Source organism: Pempheris klunzingeri, chromosome 21, assembly GCF_042242105.1.
Source record: "Pempheris klunzingeri isolate RE-2024b chromosome 21, fPemKlu1.hap1, whole genome shotgun sequence".
NCBI lineage: Eukaryota > Metazoa > Chordata > Actinopteri > Acropomatiformes > Pempheridae > Pempheris > Pempheris klunzingeri.
The window spans coordinates 4,011,379-4,037,571 of record NC_092032.1 but is presented as its reverse complement, the minus strand read 5'-3'; the positions used below and the strand labels follow the sequence as shown (position 1 = coordinate 4,037,571).

At 43.8% G+C, this 26,193-nt stretch overlaps 2 protein-coding genes across 3 annotated transcripts in view; both read right to left on the bottom strand.

Moving 5' to 3' along the window:
* slc12a7b (solute carrier family 12 member 7b) overlaps positions 1 to 10,618 on the bottom strand; it is a 55,260-nt gene extending 44,642 nt beyond the window's left edge. For both annotated transcript variants that reach the window (XM_070852569.1, XM_070852570.1), the window contains exon 1: positions 10,417 to 10,618. In XM_070852569.1, the coding sequence (XP_070708670.1) occupies positions 10,417 to 10,618 (202 nt within the window). The remainder of the gene's footprint in view (positions 1 to 10,416) is intronic.
* An 8,427-nt stretch (positions 10,619 to 19,045) lies between these two features.
* Positions 19,046 to 20,257, bottom strand: LOC139221400 (zinc finger protein 709-like). The gene has a single exon (XM_070853330.1). The coding sequence runs from the start codon at positions 20,255 to 20,257 to the stop codon at positions 19,310 to 19,312; it is 948 nt and encodes a 315-aa protein (XP_070709431.1). The 3' UTR covers positions 19,046 to 19,309.
* Positions 20,258 to 26,193: the final 5,936 nt, after the last annotated feature.

Genomic DNA, 26,193 nt, shown 5'->3' with positions numbered 1-26,193 from the left:
ACGGGGACTGACCGATCAGGCTTAGATGCTTCCGGTTTGCGTCACCAGAAGACAAGAAGACGTGTCAGGCACAAACAGAGGGAGGCGTGTGAGCAGGAATACTTATCATCAAACCCCAACCATTGAGCCCAGTAATATTATTTCAAAAAGTACGGTGTTAGATGGTTTTTTTTAAGGTTTTTAATTTGTTAAAAGGTCTCCCTCCGCCGCACAATGTTATTTTCTGATTTTCTGAAGCAACAGGACACAGCTGATCACTATTGCCCGGGAAAGCAGTCTATTCTTGGGGCTCACTCCACTGTGCTAGGCTTTTTCTCCACGGGCTCAAAAGTCTGATCCCAAAGCAGACGTATTGATTGACTGTCAGGGAGAAGATGGGAGGAGGATCTGCAACAGACACCCTGAGTACAGCCCAAGGAGACAGATAAGGTTGTGGAGAGGAGCGTCCTTCCTTTCTGTCTAACAAACATGGACACAAAGTTTATTTTGATCCTCTTTGACGACCTTCCGTCTAACTCTACATATCACTTTTGTGCTGCTTTTTCTGATGATGCATGAGACTGAAGCAATGTTTGGGAGCCCAAAAAGGACAAAAGGCCAAGAAAAAAAGGAATCCATTTCATACAGCTGGTTGTCTGCATTCAATTAAGTAATTTGTATTTAATTTAACCTTGTAGTGACATGGAGGTGCTGTCACACAGATAACTCCTCATTCCAACTTTGCCAATCAGCTGTTCCTCGTCCATCACAGAGCTTTCAGAGTGACACTGGTAGAAAACGGGCGTCCAACAAAACTCCTGCTAAAATTGCCCGCAGCGTCGCTTGTTGCCAGTTCTAACAGTCCAACAGGAAACAAAGCAATCAAACTGATTTTGTCACAGACGACTGCTTCCCTTGCTTTTAGGACACGGTGCAGCACTCATTCTTTTGTTCATCTTTTCGCGTGCATCTTTGTTTTTGTGTGAGAAAACCACCTTTCATTGGCACCATCTTTTGGCAGTGTAATTGGCCCTTAACACAGCATCAGCGTTCACTGGTGCTGTGTGAAGAGCCACTTTCTCCTTGCTTTAAAGCGGCTGCTGCTGCTGGGGGAAGACAGGCTCTATTATTAGAAAATCGCAGATGTAAATTTTGAGAAGCTTCTCTACCATCACTGAATTTGATTTTTAGTACTGCTAGTTATAGTTCACCCACTTCATTCTCCAACATTATGAAAGAAGAATTGTAGGTGAGTAGAACACAGACATGCGTTGAAGCTAAACATTTCAAAACCACCACTGTGATGCAGAATATTGATTTGATCCTAGCCTCACGGAGCTTTGATAGTAAAGTTGTAGATAAATCACCACTTTTTCAAAATATGTAAAACTAAACACCTGAAAATATTACCACCTAGTAAGTTAGTTCATACTGCATCTTTAACCAGCATCATAAATCACTGATATTTGACAAGATTGGCTTCTAAAATGAAGCTTGTAAAAATGGCAAAATGTTATGCCATTTAACTCCTATCTAACATTTAAATTTAAAATCAAATTTGACAGGCATCATCGTGGACATCTATGTAAGCATATTTGAAGAGACCCTGGCACGCAGCAGTTAGGAGCATCAGGGGGTCCTACTATATGATATTGTTTCCTGTCACGTGGTTTTCTTGCATATTATTATCAAAATGACTCCTTGAATGGTGGTTACACCGCCGTGCCATTTTATAAAGTTGACTTATGGACATTACAAAACTACAAAATTCAGATCAATGGTGTTCCATTACTTTTATTTCCTAGTAAATAGTTGTAATGTAAGATTTATGCCAAACAAGTCGATAGGGTGTTTAAGAATTTCACCTATTTTAAGAGAGTTGAATTATTTGGCACCAAGTTTTTATGGTTACATGATGGTTCATTCCCCAAATATTCTCTCAAGATGTATTCAGAACCAGAAAATTTAGACTGTACGCTTAAAAAAAAAGAATGTTTGCAAGTAATTTGTGAGCTTCCTTTCAAATTTGAACCCTTTTAAGTCAAAGTAAAACCATATGAACACAAAAAAATTGAACTGCAAAGAAACACTGTCTGACTCTGCAGTACAAAGCTTTAAACTTTCTATACATTCTGGCAGCAGTGTGGCGGCCGAGTAAAAAAAAACAAACTCACCCTTCTGAGCTTTTCAGTGATACACACAATCCCCAGCAGGAGCCGATGGTGCCCTCTGCAGGGCACAGCAGGGAGGACAGCTTTCCTGTCAGGATCAACACACTGACAGAGGCTGTGTGAAAATGTGTAAAACACAGTCAAAATGGCACCGATCCACAGACAGTCATGGTGGCTGACGAGCTCGAAGATCGTCACTTTATCGTGTCGTGCCAGTCTGGGTCATCAGGTCTCTCGTCACAAGGCGCCCTCCCCCCTTCTCTCTACGTCTTCCTGCTGTCAGAAGTCTTACTGCCAGAGACCAGAGGGCAGACGACAGAAACATGCAGCATCTCACTCGGGTCATTTTTGTCACTGCGGACCGCTGAATGAAAAACCAATACTGTGAAGTATCTTAGCTCCTCTGTCTTTGCTGGCAGAGGCTTGTGTGCCTTTTGGGAGAGGGGAGGCAGCGCACAACTGGTCTGCCTGAGAGTCGCCTGAATGTAGCTCCACGCATGTGTGAATCAGATAAAAGCTGACACTGTCACATACAGTGGACAGACCTTCTGGTGTTCTGCTTTTGAATGTGACTCGTCTCCTCTCGGCTGAGGCCTAATAATGACACTCTGATGCCCCCGTTTGATCACATCTGGAAATACACCGGTCACACCATCATCATGACGAAATACGGGCCAACTGTTTGTGACTAATCGGTTTTATTCTGGTTTTTAGTCTAGATGTAAACCAATGATTGAGCAAACACTGCAGTTTTAACAGTAAAATGAGGTGTAACCTGGCAGATGGAAAAGTCATTTTTTACAAGCAGTGATTCAAGTGAAACTGAGGGGGAAAACAATGCCAGCCATCAAATCCAGCCAGACTTTCCTAGCGCCTGACGGAGCCCTCCGAAACGTTTCCATGACATTTGTTTGCTGGTGTGCAAAGGAGGCCGTGGCCAGAACCGTAGCACGTAGCTAGACAGAAATTCTGTGGAAAAAAAACACAAACTAGTCATCATCAGCTACACAAGAAATTGGCTGAGGAAAGGTAAACACACGGTGCAAGGCAACTTGAGGTCTGTAATGGCTTTACTGCACACATGAAGAGCCACACCTCGACCATCTCAGGTAACAGCCCCCTCTGCAGCCAGTCACTCATTAAACGCTGTGTTTGACACAAAGGGATCAGATGACACTGTTGTCTGTTTGGAAGGCGAAGGCTGTTCCTCTTTACATTTTTCTAACTTTTTTATACATATCCTCTGCAGTTAGGGCTGATTTCAGGTGCTGTCACAGCTGAAATCACCGCTCCCTTACCAGGTTAGAGCTACTTATTGGCTAATTACGATGAGGATCTTCCGTAACTGCTTTGTTTTTTTTAGCATTAGCACACATTGACGTGGTTCTGCTTCCTAAATCTCAATCATTGCGGGGCCACTTCTGCTGCTCCTCCCCTACAGAGGCCTGCCGAGAAGAAGAGCCATGTCACTTTGTTTGTTTGACACCGACGCGGTTCCACCACTGGCAGAGCAGCGAACATTCAGAGCAGCCGTTAAAGTCATTCATCACATGCAGATTGTTGTCAGTGGTATCTTCGTTATCAAAGGTCAGACAAGTCTGTCTATGCTCAACAGTGCTCATAACAGACATGGCAAATTGCTTCACGAGCGAGGATGGATTGAAAAGATGGTTAACACCAAAGGAAACAAGAGACGCTGCACTCATGAGTAATTGATAAATGAAGTCTGTAAAAGTAAAGAACTCAGCAAACAACCTAAAGAAACAATCTTTCAATGGAAGGCCTTATGTTTATTTTCCACCTCATCATTTCACCTGCAACACGCAGTAGAAAACCATGTGTACATGAAGTATGCATGTACAAATACTCATGTATGGGTGGGACATGATGCATGTAGTGATTGTTGTGTGCGCATCGTTACTACACTGGGAACTACAGCAGCAAAACTATAAAAACTAAAAGTAAAACAAAAAAAAAAAAAAACACTATCCAGTGGATCTTCGTTTCTTCGGGAGCGTCCTTTCTGTAAACTAAGAGGGACCCAACGACTCAAGAATTCAAAATGAAGAGTTCTGGAATCCCCACAGGAGCGAGGGGAGGGCACGAGAGAGCAAGAGAGGGATGTGAGAGCAGTTCCGTCTTTTCTCTATCCCGCCTGTTAGAGGGCTCAGTCTCGGCTCAGTTCCTTTTTGGGCAGACAACTCAGAACAAGTCATGAGAGACACTAGAAATGATTGAAGTTTCCACTGTATCAGTTTCCTCTCTGGCTGTCATGTAGCTTGGGCCTGACAGGGGAGTGGGGGGGGGGGTCAGCCTCTTCATTCAGACCAGGCGGACCATGACACTAACACGTCTCCCTACATATTTCGGACATCCGATATCCATCGAGGCTACGACCAAGGAGCTACCTACTCTTCCTCGCTGTCTTATCTCCTCGCGTACACCTGGGTGTTCAGAAAGACGTTTGAACACTTTGCGGAATGAAATGCAGAACTTAAACATAATATTAATGTTTTCTTGTTGTTTGGACAGCGACTGCTGATTTAAGCTACAACGCTGACATCACGGTTCACCGTCTCGCCATCTGCCGGAGTTCAATTAACATTTTATTTTGTGACTCACAGTCACAGTCAACGCCTCGCTTAGCCACACGCATGCCCACTCACCAAGAGCTGGAAAACCCCATGGCTGCCACCTTCCAAATGTAGAGAAGCCTGTTATGTGCTTTTTCCCACGACATTTGTTCGGTACCTATTACCTACCTAGAACGGCTCTCAGCTGCTGGAAAATAGTTAGTGTTATCAGTCTGACACATGCATTGTGTCTGACATAAAAGCAGCTTATGTACAGAGCATTGGAGGAGATAAGAACAGGATTTCAGGTTGATTACAAGGACTGTTTCCAAATCCAGTAAGCCCGCTGCATTGATGAGCAGATATTCAGCACATATAATATTACTGAGGGATATCCCAAACCCAAGTTCTTCTGGGCTCCTGACTTGAGCCCTTTTATTAAAGACGTCGAGTTAATACATATCTGACGTGCTGAAATAACAGCTGTGGCTTCTAAATATGGCACAACTCATTTTTCACAAGCTACTTGTATTGAAGGCCCCATCAAAACTATTTAAAAAGCTATTCATGCGCTTAAATGACATAAATTACCTACAGTAGTAGGTCAAAGGAACTCATGAGGTAGTGGTTGTCAGAGTCCATCAGTCCCTGAGTCCCGATCCTGTCAGGGCTTGAAAAAAACAATGTATAATAGAGGGGCTTCAAGCTAGAGCTAGGCCAATTTCAGCCAATACAGGCTTGTTGCAATTCATATTAGTGTATGGGATACAACAAAGTGCAGAACAGAAGTGCCAAACTTGATTTGAGCCAGTTTAGAAAGGGTTGCTGTTACGTAGCTGGTCCGTTAAAGAGTAGCAGCAAGTGGAAGAAGGGAAAAAAGAAACCAGAAGCAGCTCAGTAAAGTTCTGCGAAACAGAATAAGAGCATTCCCGGATCTCACATGAGGATAAACTTAGGCATTGTGATGCGTGTCATGAGTTCACAAGGACAGCAGGAGTTATTTTTAAAAAAGGTACTGAGACCAGAAAACAGTCCCTGCACAGCCATGACAGGAGCTGATACAGAACACAGCCGCAGTACTGTTCTCCACTAGTTCAGGGAGTCTGTCATTGATACGTGGAACCTAAATGTAATGTTTTCCCCACGTTTAAAGCAGCGGGTGATGGCGCTGAGAGGGGAGTGGAATTCGGCGACTCCGGGTCCCTACGCCTCCCTCTCCGCTGCGCTTCAGTGCTCCATCATACACGTGCAGGCTAACCATGGCAACCGAAGAGGCCAGGTATACACCGGCATCACAATCACAGCAGGACACAACGGTAACAGTGTGCATGGCAAGACGGTCGCGGGATTCCGCGCGGTGTGCAGGAGGCTCGGAGCGGCTCACAGCAGTGTGTGCACGGCCAGTGAGCGACACCGTTTCAGACTCCTCCTGCTCTGGTTGAATGCTCTCAAACAGGCGCGGTGGGTTCTTGCAAATGACACCAGAAGCACTAGGAGGAGCCAGAGGAGGCCAGTTTTTCACAGATAACTTGTCTCATGTTCGACAGTCAGGATACAGTGACAGTTTCAGCAAATAAGACCAAAAAAATATATATTTTGTTATCAAATGAATCTTTCCGTAACAAATGTGCACATCAGAGAGCTCAGACTTGCATTATGACTACGTTGGGGCAGCTGTGGCTCAGAGGGAGAGTGGGTCGTCCCTCAAATCGAAAGGTCGGTGGTTCGATCCCCGTCTCCTGTGAGTCCTTGGGCAAGACACTGAGTGTGTGAATGTGTGTGTGAAAGAATAGTCTCCTCCAACTTTGATTCCTCCTGTTTGAATGATGTGTGAATGGGTGAATGAGGATTTAATGTCAAAGCTTTGAGACGCTATACAAATCCAGACCAATTTACACAGTTAAACTGGAACAATGTCTCTGGATGACACGTGACACATGACCAATTCAAAAAAATAACTTGAGGAAGAGGCCAATCAAGGGCTGTGTGCATGTCCCCACAAGAGGAGGAAAGTTCACCGAGAACCCTCCTGTGCGACCAACAATCCCCTGTAAATAAGGAGCAACTCATACAAACATCCCATGTAAGGAGGCAGCGGAGTGGAAGGCCACACGGCAGCAGGAGCAGATATAGTGGACACCGGGGCCCAGTTGGTGTCCATGTGCTGACTGCTAGGATCCAAATAAAGCAGAGGGCAGCACATGATAGCCCAAGGTGCATGCCTTTTTACACATGAGTGCACACGCATGGACGCAAACATGATGCTGTGTGGTGAGGACATTCTGAAGGCTCACAATCCTTCGTGCGGCCCCAACTCACTCGTACTGCCCCCCACCTGCACTTTTTTGTGTCACAGTAAAAAAAAAGTGTTAAAACCAGGATGGTATTTCAGGCTGACCTGACCAGTGTGTGTACAGGGAAACATGTTTTTGTACAGCCTTTGCATACAATAAGATGGTTTAAGCTCTCAAAACACTGGCACCTACATTTCCCACAATGCAGTTTATAGCATTTTTTCACAAGATGCCTCCTCTCTGTAAAGTCCATACCTTCACTTTGTAACACAGGCTTCCTATTAGATATTTGCGGTCTCCAGGCCCGAGCTAAAACAACCCCTTCTGACATCCTCATCATCTTCCCCAGACTGGACAAAACCTCTCCACAGCCACAGAGGATGTTATTCAGCTATTGAGTTGGACTCTGCCCACTGAAAAACTGGAAGCGTGTATTACTGCTAAAATGTGTCAGCAGTGTTTCCCAACCCTAAAGACCTGCCGGCGTGTGAGTGATGCAGAGATCGACTGGCAGTCGCTCTCTGCTCGCTGTTGCTTAAATGCGACACCTTCTAGAGACCCTTGTCCCCGTAGAACCTCATCCATCTTTCACCGCCTGCTTAATCTCTCATAAATCCAACTGTAATACTAGTGAGGCTCAGTATCTGAGTAAGACAGCGGAGTGCGTCCTGCGTTGTGCTCCGATTTCATTAACTATGAATGTACAATGTGTGTCACTGTTCAAACAGATACATTCTGAGAATACACACGATATATGATGTTCATCTCACAACAACCGTGATCGTATATTCTTTGTTTCACAAAGACTGAACAAGGAACAAGCAAAAGGAACATTTACAGCCTGAAGCCAGTGAAGCACGGCACCATCTCCTCTAATATTTCCACTTCGTCATAGCCACCGCTTCCTCTTTACAATATCTGTTACTTCATATCCCCTCTTTACATCTGTTTTTGCAACCTCGGGACAAGAGTAACATTTTTTCCCCCAGTTCAGCTATACGATCACACACATTAATATTGGGTTTGATCATCTCCCGTAAAGCCTCCCCAGGCAACCTTGGAAAAGTCACACTTGGTCTTGAGGTGAACTTTACGATCATCAGAGCTCTGCTCTAAGAAACATTTAAATCGACGCTCACTGTAGAAATCATTCAGCTGTTTATCAGTGGCCTAAGGAGATCCAGAAATCCCTCGAACCTTTGATTTCATTTAACCAGTACCTTTACCTACGTGATCAGAAATTAAAAAAAAGAAAGAACGAAGAAAAAACACTCTAAAGTAATGGGAACAGTCTTGAACGTCCATTATCTTCTACGTACACTCATTATCTGCCCCGGTCAACAACTTCATCATCCAGAGATTTCATTTAGCAGAAGCGTCTATCAGTACAGAGATTACACCAGAACAAGCAGGTATTGTCTGCTATCAATCATGTACTGATTGCAATAAAGGAAGGAATCTGAGAGGAACTGAAACTCAGGACCAATTAATCACAAAACAAAGGATCAATATTTCATAATAAGTGATGCAAGACTCCTCACGTCCAGTTTTCATTATGCAGTGATAAAATAAAACAGTCCTGGGTTTTAATGCCACCACTTCCCACAACGGTCAACTGGCACAGACTTGAGACAGAACAGCCCCGATCTGTCCTCTGAGTATCACATCCACTGTCCAACAGCCTAATGGTCTTCACATTACGCAGCTTAAAGCACTTCAAGATGCTCACATTCAAGTGCGAGTAGAACTTGGTGTCGTTGCCTCATTTCTCACCCGGTTTAATCTATTGATTTCGTTTTGCAATTCGTCAGATAATGTCCTAAGCATGAAGAAATGTCTTCAAAGACAGTCAGTGAAATGAAACAGAAAGCTCTCGCCCTAAATAACAACGAAGAGGACACACTTCCTCGCAAGCTGAAGTGCTTAATTAACTTTGCCCGTCTTAACTGTTGACTGTCTCAACTTAACACAATAATTCTGATCATACGACACATTCTTGCAGTGCGCCGCAGCCCAGCTGAGTGCCGTCCACACAGGGGATGCAGTCTTTCTTTCAGAGTCATGTGACCAGTGGCTCGGGAGATTCAAGCGTTTGCTGACGGAAGCTTACACTCAATGTAAGTCCGTCATTGATCCAGAGACAGATTCAAGGTTGATTTCAAATGAAATTCAATCTTTGCATTTAAAACTAAGTGGGCAGGCAGATCTGTCCTCGTATCATAAGAGGAGGAACTCTACGTTTTCATGGCTCTGCAGCTCGTCCAGCATACAACATTTCTACCCTCTGAACCCAGAATGCACCAGTGTTTATACCCATGCTGCACAACATCAAATACACACAAGCAGAGTCTGAAGGATTTTCTCTGCCCTGAAATCAACGATGGCAAACCGAGGAGGGCAGAAATCAAGGCAGCTTCTTATTTCGCTTGTTACCCGCCCCAGCACCTTGTCCTGGCGCCGGGGCCCCCGAGCCTCACCCAACGCTCCCGTCACCACCACAACAACAACAATAATAATCTCCAGTGGGATCCTTCTTATTCTCTGATCCATCTTTCTGTCCACACTCAACACCTCCACTTGCTTCATGATAACTGCCCTCACTTTACCGTGGCAGGGGGAACTGGTGCGTGAATCAACATATAAAACCAGTCAGCGGCAGGAGTGGAGGGCAGTGATCTATGCACGTTAAAACAAACTGTATTACAAAAAAGGGGGAGACATTTTAGCACATCTCTGACAATCACCAATCAATAATAGATTCATGCACACACCAAGCCTTGTAATTTAACTTGGCCGGTGCTCCAGGTAATTCTTTTTTTTTTTTTGTTGCTGTTGCTTTCTTTAACCCTCAACCTGTTGCTATAGAAGCGCCTTGTTTGTGAGCAGCAGGTTGAACAAGGACTGAGAGCAAAGGCTGCAGCCAAACTGGGGTTCAGAGCAGAGACACGTTCAGCCTCAAGTTTGATGAGAGGATTATTAACATTTGTTAACTCCAGTTTCTCCTCTTTCTTCTCTGCCCTCCATTGTCCAACAGTCACACAAACAGGCACTTAAAAAGGTGCATTCTGCTCATTCTGCTGGCACACACACACACACACACACACACACACACACACACACACACACACACACACACACACACACACACACACCCCAAACCTTCTGACTGATAACAGAGGACACTGTTTCAGAGGGCAGGGGATGTCTCAGCTAGCTGTGACAGGAGCTGGTCCCCAGCTCTTCTGCAGCACCGCTCAAACTTTCTGGGACTCGGGTCCCTCCGCAGCTCGGTGCATCACCACAGCTTCATGTCTTATATTAGCCTACATGAGTTAATCCCCCGGTACATGGATGAGATAAGAAGTGGGACACGGTGTCTGTGCCTGCCCGCCGTCTTACCGAATTTATTGGGCTCCCTGTCGTACTCCAGGATAGGCACCACCGCGTCGGGGTCCTCCGGCTCGTATCCCGCCACTCTCAGCCCCACCGTGCCGCCGCTGGTGTCCGCCGCCGGGTCAGCGACAACCGCGTTCGTGTGCTCCCCCTCCTCGGTGACCCCAACTCTTCCGTCCACCGGGACGACCACAAATCTTTCACCCATGTCCCTCCTCCTCTTCGTCGCACTGTTAATGGAGGAAAACACAGCGCCCGGCCCGCTCACCTCTGGGTCCACGCTCACTGAGGGCGGACTGACCGGAGAGGGAACAGCGGGACATAAGCGTTGACACCCGGGCCGATCACTGGATTGATTACAGTACGGACCGGCCCACCCGAAGCCTCCGCCCATTGGTCCAAACGGCCGAGGAGCGCCGTCAATCAGCCCCACGCGCCAATCAGAGGGGCGGAAATGAGTTAATTGTGGAATGAGCGAGTTCTAAAAATTCGCTTCAACTTGATGAGACCCTCCCCGTAATTCAGCCCCTCCGGGCTGGGCGACAACTTCATGTCGGCCCAGAAAGTCGAATCTAAACCAAACACCGTGTTCTATAGGTTTTTAAGACTACATACAAGTGCAACACAACAGTGTTTTATAAATAGGTTTCAGACAAATGAATGAATGAATGAAAATAAATAAATAATTTTTTTTTTTTTAAATACTGATACTGTTTCAACAAAATATTTCATCCAACATCATATATTTTTGTCACACCCATACAAATACATGCTCTTGTTTTCTTCTTTTCTGTCTCTAAACACACTCTGAGGTTTACCTGAGAAGGATCTATTTTTGCCTCATAATGCCTAAATGTAGGCAGGGCTGCTTCTGTGGCACAACAGTGCAGCTTAACACACTGTGGGCCGGTGTCCTGCTGTATCAGTGGAGCACATGTGCTGGCAGGTCACACTGGAGCTTCTTCAATGGTGTCAAAATGACCGAGTAATTAACACTCACTGTGCACATCCTCCACTATCAATAGCCTGCCACAGAAACCCAATAAATCCCTCTCATTTACCAGCACCACATTAAAACTTTAGCATGTAATATCCTGGAATAAATGGTTTGTCGGTGCCTTAGGGTGTCCTCTATTGGTTCACATTCAAAACTCCTTGTTGCTCCACAGCTTGAAATGTGAGCTCTTTCAGTTTCACACTCTAAAGTGAAAGTATAGGGCATTTTGGAAAACATTCTCCAAACTGCCCATAAACACAACAACAGGAATATGTTGCTTGCACCAAAGTATTTTCTTTCACCACAGTATCTTGGCTGCTTTGAGCTGCTGGTTTCATAGAAAACTGGTGATCAACTGGTGCTGGAAAACCCCACCCCGATTTAATGAACTGTTCCTTGGAGACAGATCCATTTGTTCACCAAATTCAATGGGAATCCGCTCACACGTAACCCTGACAGACCCTCCCTTAGTCATTCACAGGCATGTGCAGCGGCAGCCTTACAGAGAGCTACAGGTCGTTTCATAAACAGTGGGAACGCACCATAAAAATAGAGCCGATGAAGCATGGAAATCTCAGGTCAGGGGGGTCACGCTTGAAGGCCTTGTGTGGGTGTGATTCCTGTCAGACACACACTGGGAAGTGGTATCATGGTAAATAAATTTGGTGAGACACGACGCCTGTTGGCTTCAGACAGACCTTCGGCTGTTTTTGACACAGTAAAACAATAATGCAACTCACATGTCAGGGTGATAAATCAATGAATGAATGAATAAATAGTGCTGAAGTGAAGAGTCTCACACTGAAAGAATGCTTATGGCATGGCTATGAAACTCAAAGATGGGCCACTGCTTGGGGCCAGAGGGAGGGGGGGGGGCTCGGACCCCCTGAAATCTGATTGGACAACAAAGAGAGGCGAGCGCTGTTTGTACTTTGCGTCTCTCCCAATCTGGGTGTCTTCCTCCTGTGTAGGAGGGGTGCAGGGTCTTCTACATGTCCGTGTCAGTGGGCCCGTTGCTACATAACCTGTCCGTGGATGTAATGCCATGTTGAGTGAGCCCCCAGTTCAAAAGTTTGTGAACCAAACCCTGTTCAAGCACCACAGGAACCATGTGAAACAGTCTGCCATTCACTCACCAGCCGGGCAAAACTCCTGATGACAGCATATTCTGACCAAGTCCAGGAGGCCACTCAGACAGTGGTTGCTTGAGGGTGTTGCATGGACATGAAATAGACAGCTGGCAGGGCAGTTGGATTACCGAGGGGTAAGAGGGGAGCAGGGGGTGGGGGGTGGCTGCGCGGAGGAGTCAGCTCAGTTCAGCCACCGATTAAAATGGCAGAAGAGTCAAAGTCCTTATCTACACAGAGGTCAGCTTACAAATGATGGTCTATTGGTTTTGTCTGTGTGTTTAATCCAGAATATTTTCATGGTTCTCTGTGCAGAGACGGGATGAATGCACAGTACGAGGGCTGAAAGCAGCACACTGTGGCTGTGAGACTCAAATACCGGGGGGGAACAAAGTAACTCGTAATATCCATCTTGTTTTACTCATCCGCAGCTGAATTCATCACCTCAGCTCAGACTGACTTGCAGGCTGGGAAAAAAAAGCCAAAAAAAAACGTGAAGTTCGGATTTCTTTATTTAAACTGGGTGTGAACAGTTGTGGTCTTTACTGCACAGCCACAGCTGCAAAGTGTTCAGGGGGGGGGACGGATGTCAGCCTTCACCTTCGTGCCACCCTCATCTCGGCCTTTCAAGTCGAGCTGATCATGGAGACAGTCCCAGTTCTGCGTAGAAAATGAGACACGTTTGTTTCGTCGATCTAACTGACAAGTACGCGATGAAGTAGGGTTCGAGTTAGGTTTAGGGGGTGCTCTAATGCCTATGATGCGTACGGTAAGAATGCGTCGAGGCTAAAGGCTGTCTAAAGTCTAAAGTAAATCAAAATGATAACACAAGAGACTTGCTTACACATTTCACAACACTTCGGCTCATCCTGACTTTTTTTATATCTTCATCATGTCTAACTTTCCGTCTCTGTCTTTCCTGGCAGAAATGGCTGTCCACGAGATCCTGTACAACAACAGGATATTGTTATTGCTTTCACAGAACGGGGAGCCTGCTAAAGTTAATGTCTTTGCGAAAAAAAAACTGTATTTCTTTATTGAAGTGAAACTAAAGAACAGGGATATTGTGTTCATACTAGAAAATTGGACTTTTATCACTTAACTCCTGCTGGATTCTCGTTTGGATTTGCGTCATCACGCTCCTCCGTGACAAAGTTAGCGACAGAAAAGAGCAGGTTTGTGCCGCTGACTGAAATATGCGTGATTTGATTCATTCCAAATATGGATCAGCAGTCTACAAACAGTCTCCTCTATTCAAAATATGGATCAGCAGTCTACAAACAGTCTCCTCTGTTGTCATAGAGCTTGTCCTGCGGGAGGGAGCTGAACAAACAGGCCGCTGAGGTGAACTTGTTGTTGTGCTTGACTGAGATATATTCAGCTCTCTTTGCCTGGCTTTGTGTTTTCAGGTACAGGAGGGATAGTAATGAGTGTGTAAGCCTACTTAGTGTCAGTGCCCTGTCATCCTGAAAGAAAATACTATTTTATATTTAGTCTAGAAGTTAGTTTTGCATCTTTGTGTCGCTCCAGTGACTGAATTTAAGCTCAGTCTACTCCCAGCATTGTCCCTCTTTACCTTTAAAGTCAGAATTTACCATGCAGGAAATCAGAACTACAACCATCGTGTCATACAACCTGCTCATGTTAAATGGTTGAATGGTCTGTAACTGTACAGAGCCTTTCTGCTCATTTAGACTACTCAAAGTGCTTTTACAACTCATTCACTCGTACAGGAGGAATCTACGGTGGAGGAGACTCCACTCCGCTCCACCTCTGAGCCACAGTTAGTGAAAGCCATGTCGCTAACTACTTCCCTGCAGACTGTAAATGCAAAGGACAAAGACACCAACGTTCAGTGCTCCTTGATGAGTATTTCTCCATAGCAATCACAGTCATTCACTGCAGGCAGCCGCTCCCTGAAGACTGCTCCAGCTGTGCTGCTGAAATTACTGGAGCCAACAATGCGTGCCCGGAGTGTATGTGGGTCAGCTCTACAGCATTAAAGGCGGCTTTTATTGTGAAATAGGTCCCCACTGCTGTGTCATTGTGCTGCCCCTGTCACAACAGACAGTGATGGGTCATCATTCTCTCCTCCTGTAGTCTTAACAGATCTCAGAGGGGAAGGTTATGGAGGAGTGTACAGTACATACAGTGCCACACCTTCTCATCCAATAGTTTTTCTACATTTTTATTATTTCCTCAATTGTAGATTAATATTGAATAAAAAATTATATATGTGGTAAACAAAAACAAGTTAAACAAACTAGAATATGTTTTATATTTTAGATTCTTCAGAGTAGCCTCACCTGGATGGTTTTTACCAACAGGCTGGAAGGAGTTCCCAGAGGTGCTGCTTTTCCTTCACTCCACCTCATCCCTAACCATCTCAGTGGGGTTTCAGTCAGGGGATTGTGGAGGCCAGGTCATCTGACGCAGCACCGTATCACTCTCCTTCATGGTCAAATAGCCCTTTCATAGCCTGGAGGTGTGTTTGCAGTCACTGTCCTCTTGAAAAACAAATGATGGTGCTCAGCGCAAACAAGATGGGATGGCATGTCACTGCAGAATGCTGAGGTGGCTTTGCTGGTTAAGTGTGTCTTGTACTTTGAATAAGTCGCAGTGTCACAAGCAAAGCACCCCCACACCATCACACCACCTCCTCCATGCTTCATGGTGGGAACCACACGTGCAGAAACCAAAGACAAAGACATGTGGTGAGTGGAACCAAAAATCTCTAATTTGGACTCATCAGACCAAAGCACAGATTTCCACAGGTCTGGTGTCTATTCCTTGTGTTTCTTGGTCCAAGCTATTCTCTTCTTGTTGTTGTGCTTCCCCAGTAGTGGCTTCTTTGCAGCAATTCGACCACAAAGGCCTGACTGATCCTTTGAACAGCTGATGTTGAGATGTGTCTGCTACTTCTCTGCTACTACTCAGTGAAGCATTTATATGGACTCTAATCTGAGGTATTGTTAATTTACAGTTTCTGAGACTGGTAACTCTAATAGATTTATCCTCTGCTGCATCCTCTGGTCTTCCTTTGCCGGGGTGGAGAGCACGAGAGCCAGTTTCATCACAGTGTTTAATGGGTTTTGTGACTGCACTTGAGGATAAATTCAAATTTCTTGAAAGTTTCCACACTGACTGACCTTCTTTGTCTTAAAGTGATGGACTGTCATTCTTCTTAGTTAGTTCAGTGATTCTTGCCATAATACGGATTAGAACAGAAGTCGAATACGGCTATTCACTGTGTAGAACTGCAACTGATGGTCTCAAACACATTAAAAAGGCAAGAAATTCCACAAATTAACTCTTGACAGGGCACATGTGTTAATTGAAAACCACTCCAGGTGACCTCATGAAGCTGAATGAGAAAATGCGAAGAGTTTGCAAAGCCGTCATCAAAGCAAAAGGAGGCTACTATGAAGAATCTAAAATATAAGTTTGTTTACTACATAATTCCATAAGTCTTCATAGTTTTTATGTCTTCAATATTTAACCTACAATATATAAAATAATAAAAATAAAGAAAAACCATTGAAGGAGAAGGTGTGTCCAACCTTTTGTTATTCTTCTAGCAGACATGACTGATGCAACTGTTTCCAGCCTCTGTCTACACGCTCTGTTTCAGAGGAACGGAACAACTTGCATGCTTCGCTCTCCCCATCAGCATCTTTGCGTTACCAGGAGCTGGCATTAGTGAGGAAAACACTATGGTGGACAGCAAGGATGACTCAGGAGGTTTTCGGGGTGGGGGTGGGGGTGGGGGGGGTGAAGTCGGCCTGCTGAAGGGCTGGAGGATGTCACATGTTCAACACATTCCCTTATAATATCGTAAAGGGAGGATAATCTAAACAGTGTGTCTTCACACATTTCCATGTGAGGATGGTCTTTTCTCAGAGTATCTAAAATCTAAAATGGATCTAGTTTTTCTGACAAGGAAAAGCTGATCAATCTATACTTGATTTTATGTAAACGTGTTATTTTAGGAGAATAACCTGCTCCTGTGTGTGATGAGGAAATTCTACAACTCTTTTTAAAAAAAAAGTTTCTGATTTAACATTTATTAGCAGTATATTAACAATCAATGGAAGGTTTATGACACTGTAATGTAGCTGGAAACACAGAAGGGCATTTTCAAGTGTTTATGTGTTTGTCACAGTTCCTCTCATGAGGCTTAACATAATAAATATAACACAGCTGTAGTCAAACTAAATAGAATTTAATATATTTTTGGTTCTAATTGAATATGTGAAAAATTTATTCAGCTATGTTACTAAGAGAAAATGAGTAAAGAATCAGTCAGAGCTGAAATGATTTATTATTGATACAGTTTGACAATCAATTAACCATTTCACTCATGTTTAAACCTAATGAGTGAAAATATGTTTCATTTTCTGATTCCAGATTGTCAGGTGGGAGCATTTGCTGCTCTTGTTTATCACATATCATTGCAAATTGAATGTACTGTTGTCTGCTTATGAACGGCAATCAGCAAAATTAAACTACTTTTCTATTTTTCTTGGATTTAGGAGAAACCATTCCCCTGACTGGGAATGATGATCATTGATGCAAAGCTAATTTCTTTGAGGCTTCATTCAGAATTTCTGGATAAATCAGTGATTTCTTTTTAAAAATGTATCGTATTTGTCGTTAAAGCCTACAAAACTTTAAATGTGTTCTATACAACATGGTGTGTGTGTGTGTGTGTGTGTGTGTGTGGTTGTGAATCAAAGGTTGTTTGGCAGAAAACAGTTCCCACAGGGCGTGAGAGGCTGAATCTGAGACCCAGTGATTATAGAGGAGGTAGGAGACATTAAACAGGACTTGTTTTTGTCTCGTACAGATGGCACACTGTTGTAACAAGATCCCACGGGCTGCGCTACTCATAAGGGACACGTGCGTGTGTGTGTGTGTGTGTGTGTGTGTGTGTGTGTGTGTGAGCAGACAGACACTGAGAAAATGAGTACACTTTACATCTGGACTCGTGACAAAAAGTCACAGTGTGTGTGTGTGTGTGTGTGTGTGAGATGGTAACAGCCTGAACAGTGTGTGCACATGAAGCACAGCTGGGTGAGCGTGCAGTCAGTGACAGCCAGGCAGACAGGAGTGTGAAAGAAGACAGATCTGCCATGATGCACGTCACATCACAAACCACACGTAGCTTCATCAGACACAGATTTTGGATGAGAATCCTGCTCTGTCCTCTGCTGAGCCATTTGGGTTCATCTTTAAGGCCGTAATCATATTGCAGAACAAACCTACTATTAAAAACCTATTGTTTTCGTCTTATGACTGTTCTCTGTCCGTCCACAGACGTGTTGGCGTGGCATGGTACATTTGTTAAAGGGTCAGTGACAAATAAGGGTTGGCATGATGAGCAACGGAAAAATGTCTTCAAAGCTAATCTTAAAAGCATGCGTCATGCTTGTTGAAGTGTGCATTACGTATTTATGATGGTTTTGTGTCATTTTAAACGGCATTTGCACTATTTTTTTACAAAAGCTAGGACTCAATGTGTCTGAAGATGTCAAATGGTGTGGCCACAAAAGAATGAGACATTTTAAATATTTCATTCCCCCCTAGTGTATCTAAGTGTACTTCTAACAATAATAACTTCATTTTACAATATCACATTAAATATCCCATTACTTTTTATCAGGCTTATCTCTGAAGTTACATTTAGATATGCTGAGGAAACCTCTTGTTTTCTAAATAATCTTTGACAAATTATGTAAAAAAAGAAAATTAAAAACCATGTTATAACACTGCAACAGATTATTAGATTTTATGCTTTCTAACATCAAAGACATGGATTTCCATCGAGGCTGCAAAAACTATTTGGGCACTCCCATAATCTTTCTACGCTGCGATTCTCTGTGATCACGCCTGAGCGGGACGTGAGCCAATTTCAAAGCTACCAAGTTTTATCTCAGGCCAGAAACCTCAGGTTGACACGGGCAGGACAGAGGAGAGGACATAGGCTGCATGAGGTAGAATGCCTTCCCATGATTTTATGCTGCGCACAGCTCAAGTACTTTTCCACAAAAAAAGTAGGACACGAGCTGGATGAGCCTGAGAACACAGTGAAGCTGGTGGCCTCGCTGAGACATGCAGCCGCTCTCCTGTAGCCCTTCAAGCAACTTAAGCTTACTGTTCAAATACTTCCTTGCAAAAAAATCACGTGAGGGGGAAAAAATAGAACTGCAGAAAATGGAAGTTTGCATTTCCTGTTGCTGCTTCACAATACAAGCCGGATACCGTTTTGTCAGTTGAACATTTTTAATGCAAAGCAGTGGCAGTGGGATGTTCTGTTTGAATTTGCAGTACCTTAATACAGGTCGAAATATTAAAGGATTTATGGATCCTTTGGCACTCCAACACAAGTTTTTAATACTCTCATTCTTACTGTCTATAATCTCCATTTTTACTGGATGCAAGGATTTTACTGCTTTGTATATTTTCCCTTATTTGTGACTCTTTACAATTTAGTATTGATTTTATACCCACTACATAGTTGTTGCATGCCATGTCCTAAGAATTTCATTGTTTGCAATGACCATGTATTATACTGTGCACTTACACAAACAAAGCACGTCGACTTTGACAGTAAGGCTGTTAGATATATTAGATTAGCTATAGCTACACTGGATTACATGCCTGTATCATTTTCACCTGAATCCCTCATGCTCAGGAAGGTAATCCTAATCCAGCACGGGAGTGGCGGACCCTGCCATTGTTCTCTGAGCTAGAAAAAGTAACTTTACTCTGACACTCAGTCAAAGCTTTCTTCATCTACAGCGACACAACGATGCACCTTCAACGATTTTGGCCAAGCAAACAACCTTTTACATCGAGAACACCAATACGGTCTTTCTCCAGTGTGGCATCGAAGGTGCTGATTGTAACTACTTAAGTGAGTGTATCTCTTGCCACACTGGTCACACTGATATGGTTTCTCCCCCGTGTGTGTGCGCAGGTGTCTGTTATAATCACTAGACTCAATGAATTGTTTTTCACAGTGGTCACACTGGTATGGCTTCTCTCCAGTATGGACAAGCAGGTGTCTCTTGTAATGACTTGCACAACTAAAACTCTTGTCACACTGGTCACACTGGTGAGGCTTTTCTCCAGTGTGGATACGCAAGTGTCTCTTGTAATCACTTAAGAAACGAAAACTCTTCCCACATTGTTCGCAGCAGTGTGGCTTCTCTCCGGTGTGGATACGCAGGTGTGTCTTGTAGTTACTTAAGCGACTAAACCCTTTTTCACACTGCCCACATTGGTATGGCTTCTCTCCGGTGTGGACACGCTGGTGGTCCTTGTAACTACTTAGCAAACTGAAAGTGTTCCCACACTGGTCACACTGGAAGGGTTTCTCTCCAGTGTGAACACGCTGGTGTCTCTTGTAATGACAGAAGTAACTAAAAGTCTTTCCACACTGGTCACACTGGTACGGTTTCTCTCTGGTGTGGCCCCCCACGTGTGTCTTGGAAACATAAGAGTGACTGAAAGCCTTTCCACACTGGTCAAAGTGGTGTGGTCCAGCATGGTCGCACAGGTCAGTCCTGTATGAACCCTGGTTGCTGAAATGTGTCCCACATTGGTAGCAGCAGCATGGTGTTTCTTCATTGTGGGTTTGTAGGTGTAGCTTGTGCGCATTTAGTTGGCCGCTGCCACATTGTTCACAGCGGTGGTTTCTGTTCGGTGGGAGTGAGTCCATGTCAGACTGCCAATCCGTCCGCATACGTTCATGTCAACTGACAAAGACAGAGACACAGACATTAAGGTCAGAGCGTAGGACCTTCACAATTGTAAACATCTCTATCTACAGAAGAACACACTGAAAATTCTAAAATCATGGTAAGGGCCATTGCACACTTTCAGTATGATGTATATTCCACAACACTAACACTGTTGTTGAGCCACAGACATTGGGATAGCGAGGCTGCATCAATTATAGATTTTGTCGTTTGTCGTTTTGGCTTCACTGTGAATCCAGTCATGCATTTTACAACTAATGTCATCATTTAAAAAGTTATTAGAGACCTCTGCTGTGTTGAAGAGCACTACGTGACATGACATTAGTTGGGGTTGTAATTTAATTCTATTACCTCACAATCTGTATGCGGAGTGTTTTGCTGGATGTTCATCTATTGGCTCGTGTAGCTGGACTGAAGATTAAAAGCAGAGAAACTGTCGGTTTGATTTTTGCTGTATCGTGTGGGGGGTTTCTAACCTCTATAACCGAGAGGAATCTGGGGAATAGAATGATTTGAGATGAATCTCCAAAGCCCATTAAGTGTCCAAGCCCAAACCAGTAAGATTTATGTTCTGATGCCGTGACACGTGAAAATGTCATGTGCGCGAATCATCTGACAAATTCCTCATGAATACAGGTTAATGAGAAAAGCTGTGGTGCTTGACCACCTTAACATTTACGATGAGGAATCACACAGAGGGTTAGAGGGGGAAAAGTGGTGTAGTTTGTAAAAGCCTTTTTCCTTTTCTACACCAAAACATGAGGTCAGAGTTCTCGTCATAATGCAGTCAATCATGAGTTGGCTTGTCGATTCAATGCTGTGTGCAGCACAAGGTGGAAATGCTGGATAATGTTACTGTAGATTTGCTGTAACTCCTCTGAAGAACTCATTTCACTCTCTTAGTGGTCAAAGTGAGTGTAGGCCACATGCTTTCTTCTGGTGATCAGTGATCAATGACTATTCCACAAATTGTTGATTCATATCTATACTTTAAACAATTTATTGCTCATATTAAAAGTGTTCTTTGCTGAATATTGGACACTTTGGCTTTCCGTACCGGGGGGCTAGCACAGAGGCATGCTAGCAAAACACATCCAAGCGAACAGAATGAATGTAGAACACATTTCCTTCTCGGTTTACAGAACACAACAGAGTGAAACAGCTGAAAAGTTAACAGTGCCTCGTTTCGGTGGTCTCATGTAACCAACAAGACCACCCCTAACATAACCAGTGCTAATAAAACCAGCAGCAGCAGCACAGTAACCGCTCAGCTAAGAGCAGAGCTAACAACACTAAGTCAGCCGCGCACGCAGGAAGGACACCTCTGCGGCTTTACAGCTGCTGTGAACAGCTTTAAAACAAACCCAGACACAGACAGGAGGGAAGAGGGAGAGGACAACAACATGTATTACCTGTCCACTCTTTGCTCTCCTTCACTTCCGCCCGGCGCGGCTGCATCTCCCGAGACGACGGTCACGTGACAGACGGAAACAGCCGAAAGCGATTTTTTTTTAAAAATAAATCTTTATTTTGCATTCAAATACACGTTTTTTGCTCAGCTAAATACTGATCAGTCTAAAAACACAATTTATCAAAAGAAATCAGTCATAGCAAGAAAGAAATACAATAATGAGAAACAATTGAAAAGAAACATTATATACATTCCAATATCTGCATCTGCCATTTATGTACCATGTGCTCACAGGGCCCACAACCTTACATTCATGCCCAGAAATGTGTTCCACAGGGCCCAGAACATATGAAGGAGGGGTCCCTCTGTTGCACAGGGTCCAGAACATATGAAGGAGGGGTCCCTCTGTTGCACAGGGTCCAGAACATATGGAAGAGGAGCCTCTCTGTGCTTCACAGGATCCAGAACATTTGTCCAGGTTTTGGTCCACTGAAAACTGAAAGCACAAGTGGATTGTAACAAGCGCTTACTGGACCTTAAAGGGGAAGCTGGGGTTTGGAATCACCCAAACCTCCAGCAGCCTGGCCTCCCAATGACCCTCATGCCCCCACTTTTTCTGTTTAGGGAGTCTGTCTGAAGTTTTGTCTCAGCTGCTACTGGGCTGGGGGTTTATTTTGAGAAGTGGACAAAGAGGAATGGGATGGTTGGCATACCAGTGGGGACACACACCACCATGTACCAATTCAGCCACACATGCATGCACATGCATGCATGTACACAACCACACACACGCACACGCACAGACACACACACACACACACACACACACACACGGGCGCACACACCTCTAGATGTATGAAAAGATCCTGGTTTGGGTTAAAATAATAAGTCAAATACAAATATAAAAGGCAGTTTACAATAGACACAAAATATCTGCTGTCCGACACACACACCAGGGTGTAAATAGCCACATTGGCTATTGGCCCCTTTCACATTGTAAGATTAATCTTTTCTGTTGTTAATTTAAAAATACTGATTGCAGTCTTAGACACTGGACACATCCTTCTCAACTTCATTTATATTTAGATTTTTTCTCCACGACATAACAAAACTTTACGGCTTCATTCAGACATGACAGCACTGCACACGCTGTTGTCATGACTAAATGAAAATATAAGGAGAGGGTGCGGGTCAGGTTATTACTTGAAACAGTTTTCATAGACCAGTCTGATACAGACAGAATCCTGTAACAGTCTCTTCTATAGGTGTTCCCTGGTTTATTAAAGCAGCATTTGGTACCATTAACAAATGACTCAAATGACAGAATTTGAACTTCCTCTGTGCTGGCTTCAGTCCTGCCGCCAAAGCCCCCTCCCTCAGAGGAGGCTGTCATGCACACGCAGGGTAGCCACAGCAACTGACGAGGCCAGGAATACAATGGCATCCACGATGGTGCACAATATTAACACTGCAGATAGTGAGCCGGCCATGGAGCTCCGGACAGGAGGCGCACAGCTGCTTGGAGCTCACCAATCTCTTACCCCCACATGATGAAAATTGAAAAGATGATGTCCATGCAGGGCTGTGAAGCATGTGCATGAGCAGTGATTGACACTGGGGTAAGAATCCTCCTGTTCTGATCGGTTGTTTTGATCCAAGCTGGATTCACAGATGACCTGTCTCATGATCTGTTGTCAGGATACAGTGACAGTTTCAGCGAATAAGACAAAAAAAAAGAAGATATTTTCATAAATGTTACCAAATGAACCTTTGGACTGATGACTGAAATATATTTATTAGGGATATGTGTGTGTGTGTGTGTGTGTGTGTGTGTGGTTAGATGTCCAGTCTGTGATCACTGTGGTCCACATCCAACTGTGGACTTAGCTAGGATCTGTCTAATGTCTGTCTATCTCTGCTTAAGCCCAGATTATTCTTATCTACTTTCCTTCTCTCTCTCTCTCTCTCTGTCTGTCTGTCTGTCTGTCTATCTGCCTGTCTCTCTCCTGTGCTGTTGTTGTCTTTATGTTAATCTAATGGCATTCAGTTCACACCTGTGCTGCGTCTAAAACAACAGAGAAATGTTACTTGGTCCACTGTGCTTATTCAACATGGCCCCATCAGGATAAACATGAAGACACGGGTGCATGTCTGACAGGGCCTTGGTATTCACTCTCCGTTTAACTCGTCTAAAATCCACGAGCTAAAAATGCTCTGGAGCTGAAGGGGAACAGCAAAGTCTGTCAGTAGGTCCGGCCCATTTGATCCATTACTGATTTACAGATATTGATAAGAGTGATATCCAAAATCAACTCCATCTTTTTTTTTTTGAACATTTTTGTCAATAATCAAGTGCTCAGTCTCAACCCCTTCGACAGATCATTATGTACTAACATAACAGGGAGAGTTTGATACAATCATTTCACAGTGAACATTTTGTAATATAACAGCAGTGTGAAAAGAGGGGGTGATGTGGCAGGCAGGAAATGAAGGCTCAAGCTTGTCTCAGCTACACGACATCTGGTCCAATAATACATTCCCTAATATGTATTTCCATGTGTTTACTGTCACATCTCGAACATCTGAACTATCAGATCGTAATCAGAGTCACTTTGTGGGATTCACACAAAGGCTTAAATGAACAAAGGCTAATTATCTATTGATGACAAGAGATGGACGATTAGAGCAAAGCCACGCATCTGGAAATAGAAGAGGAGAAAAATAAACCAAAAAAGGAAGGAAGGAAGGAAAGAGAGAAGGATGGAAGGAGGTAAACATGTTAAATCAGAGGGGCTTGGTCCTGTAAATGCAAACGTCATTACAACTGTGCTCTCTTTTTCACCGAGGCTGTATCTGGTGTGTGTGTGTGTGTGTGTGTGTGTGTGACCATAAATACCTGTTGGCTTATATCACTAAACTGCAACAGTATAATAACTGGACCGGCTCCAGCTCACCCCCGCAACCCTTGAGGATAAGTGGTATAAACAATGGAAGTTTCCATCCAAACATGTGTTCGCATCCAGTACTGCTGCTTTTTAAAATACTATTAAAATGATAAGTGCAAATGAATGGACACACTCATGGGATGTTCAGTGTCCACCACAAACTGATGATATGGGCAGACAAAACAATTATGTAAGGAACCACTAGGTGGCGACACAGCGCCATCTATTTCTAAAGGGCCAATAGTAGTTTGTCATCTTACAGAGGCTAAACTTATAGAAATATTTGCTGAAGTTAAATGGAAAGACTAACATGCTGTTTGTCACATTCTTTCTCTTTTATGACAGCTCGCCTTCTGTTGTGATTTTTTTTTTAACTGGTATCTTCAGGTCTATATTTACAACCATGATACTATAATCTGTGGTCCACAGTTTTGTTGAACATCTGTAGAGACATTATGTATGCCGCGCTGTTGTGTAAGACTTTTAATGACGAATGCAAACCTTTATCTTTTTTGTAGTGTTCATTTTGACTAATTGTACTATTTTACAATTTTTGTGGCTTATAACAGTACGTCCAGAAAGAAGCCAGAAAGTTACAGAAAAAAAACTTTAAGAGAACAAGGAGAGACGCTAGATGTGGATGTTTTTATACACGTGAAACTACTACATGCCAATTTAGAATGAATCAACCGTGCCATCGTTGCCATGGGAATGTCTGTAGGAATGCTTGTTACCCAGTTCATATGGGTTTTTTTATCCTCTCCTCCAACTCTGCCCATTCACTCATGCATGCATGACTTTCATATTATCCCTCTTTTACCGTGTGCACTGTAAAACATGGACACACACTTATAAAAAAAGGGGTTTTAAGATTGTGTTGGCTGGATTCCTTTGCCCCACTCCAAAACCGCTAATTATTTACCCTTCACACAAACTGGCAAAACCCCACTGTCTCCTCAGGAGTTACCTTTTGTCTGCTGGCTATCTCATCATAGACCTGTGTGTATTAATCACTGAGTAATACTGAAAAGTTTCCAATCAAACATACGATATTATCAGAACAGTTGGGCTTATTTGAAGTCTTTTGGTTGAGAAGAGACGTCGGTATGTTAGGAATGCTCACATAAAGGACAAAGCAGTTACATGTGCTGTTGATGATCTGCATATTTTGTCACATTGTATTTAAAGTTAGGTTACCTGGGGCAACAGTGCAGCCAGAAGGTATCTTGGAGTGTTTGCGGGGAAGGATCCAGAATCAGGCTGTTTGCTCTGTGAGGCCTGTTGTCTTCAGTAAAAAACATGTTGGCCCCTGGGGGCAGGCGGATACAAAGCATCCTGCATCCTGCATGCTCGTCGCAGCTAAACCTCAGCCATGGAGACGCAACATGGGATTACAGGGGCTCTAAAGGCTCCAGATGCCCGCCACCACTTCCCCTTGATTTTGGGAGGTAAATCACCTTCAACAACTAGACTTTACATGTGTACAATTTAAGTGACAAGTGACAAAACTGGTCAGACATGCATAACAAATGCATGCAAT

What these genes read in the sequence shown, in the direction of transcription:
- LOC139221400 (XM_070853330.1), bottom strand. Translation starts at nt 20,257, where the DNA reads ATGGACTCACTCCCACCGAACAGAAACCACCGCTGTGAACAATGTGGC.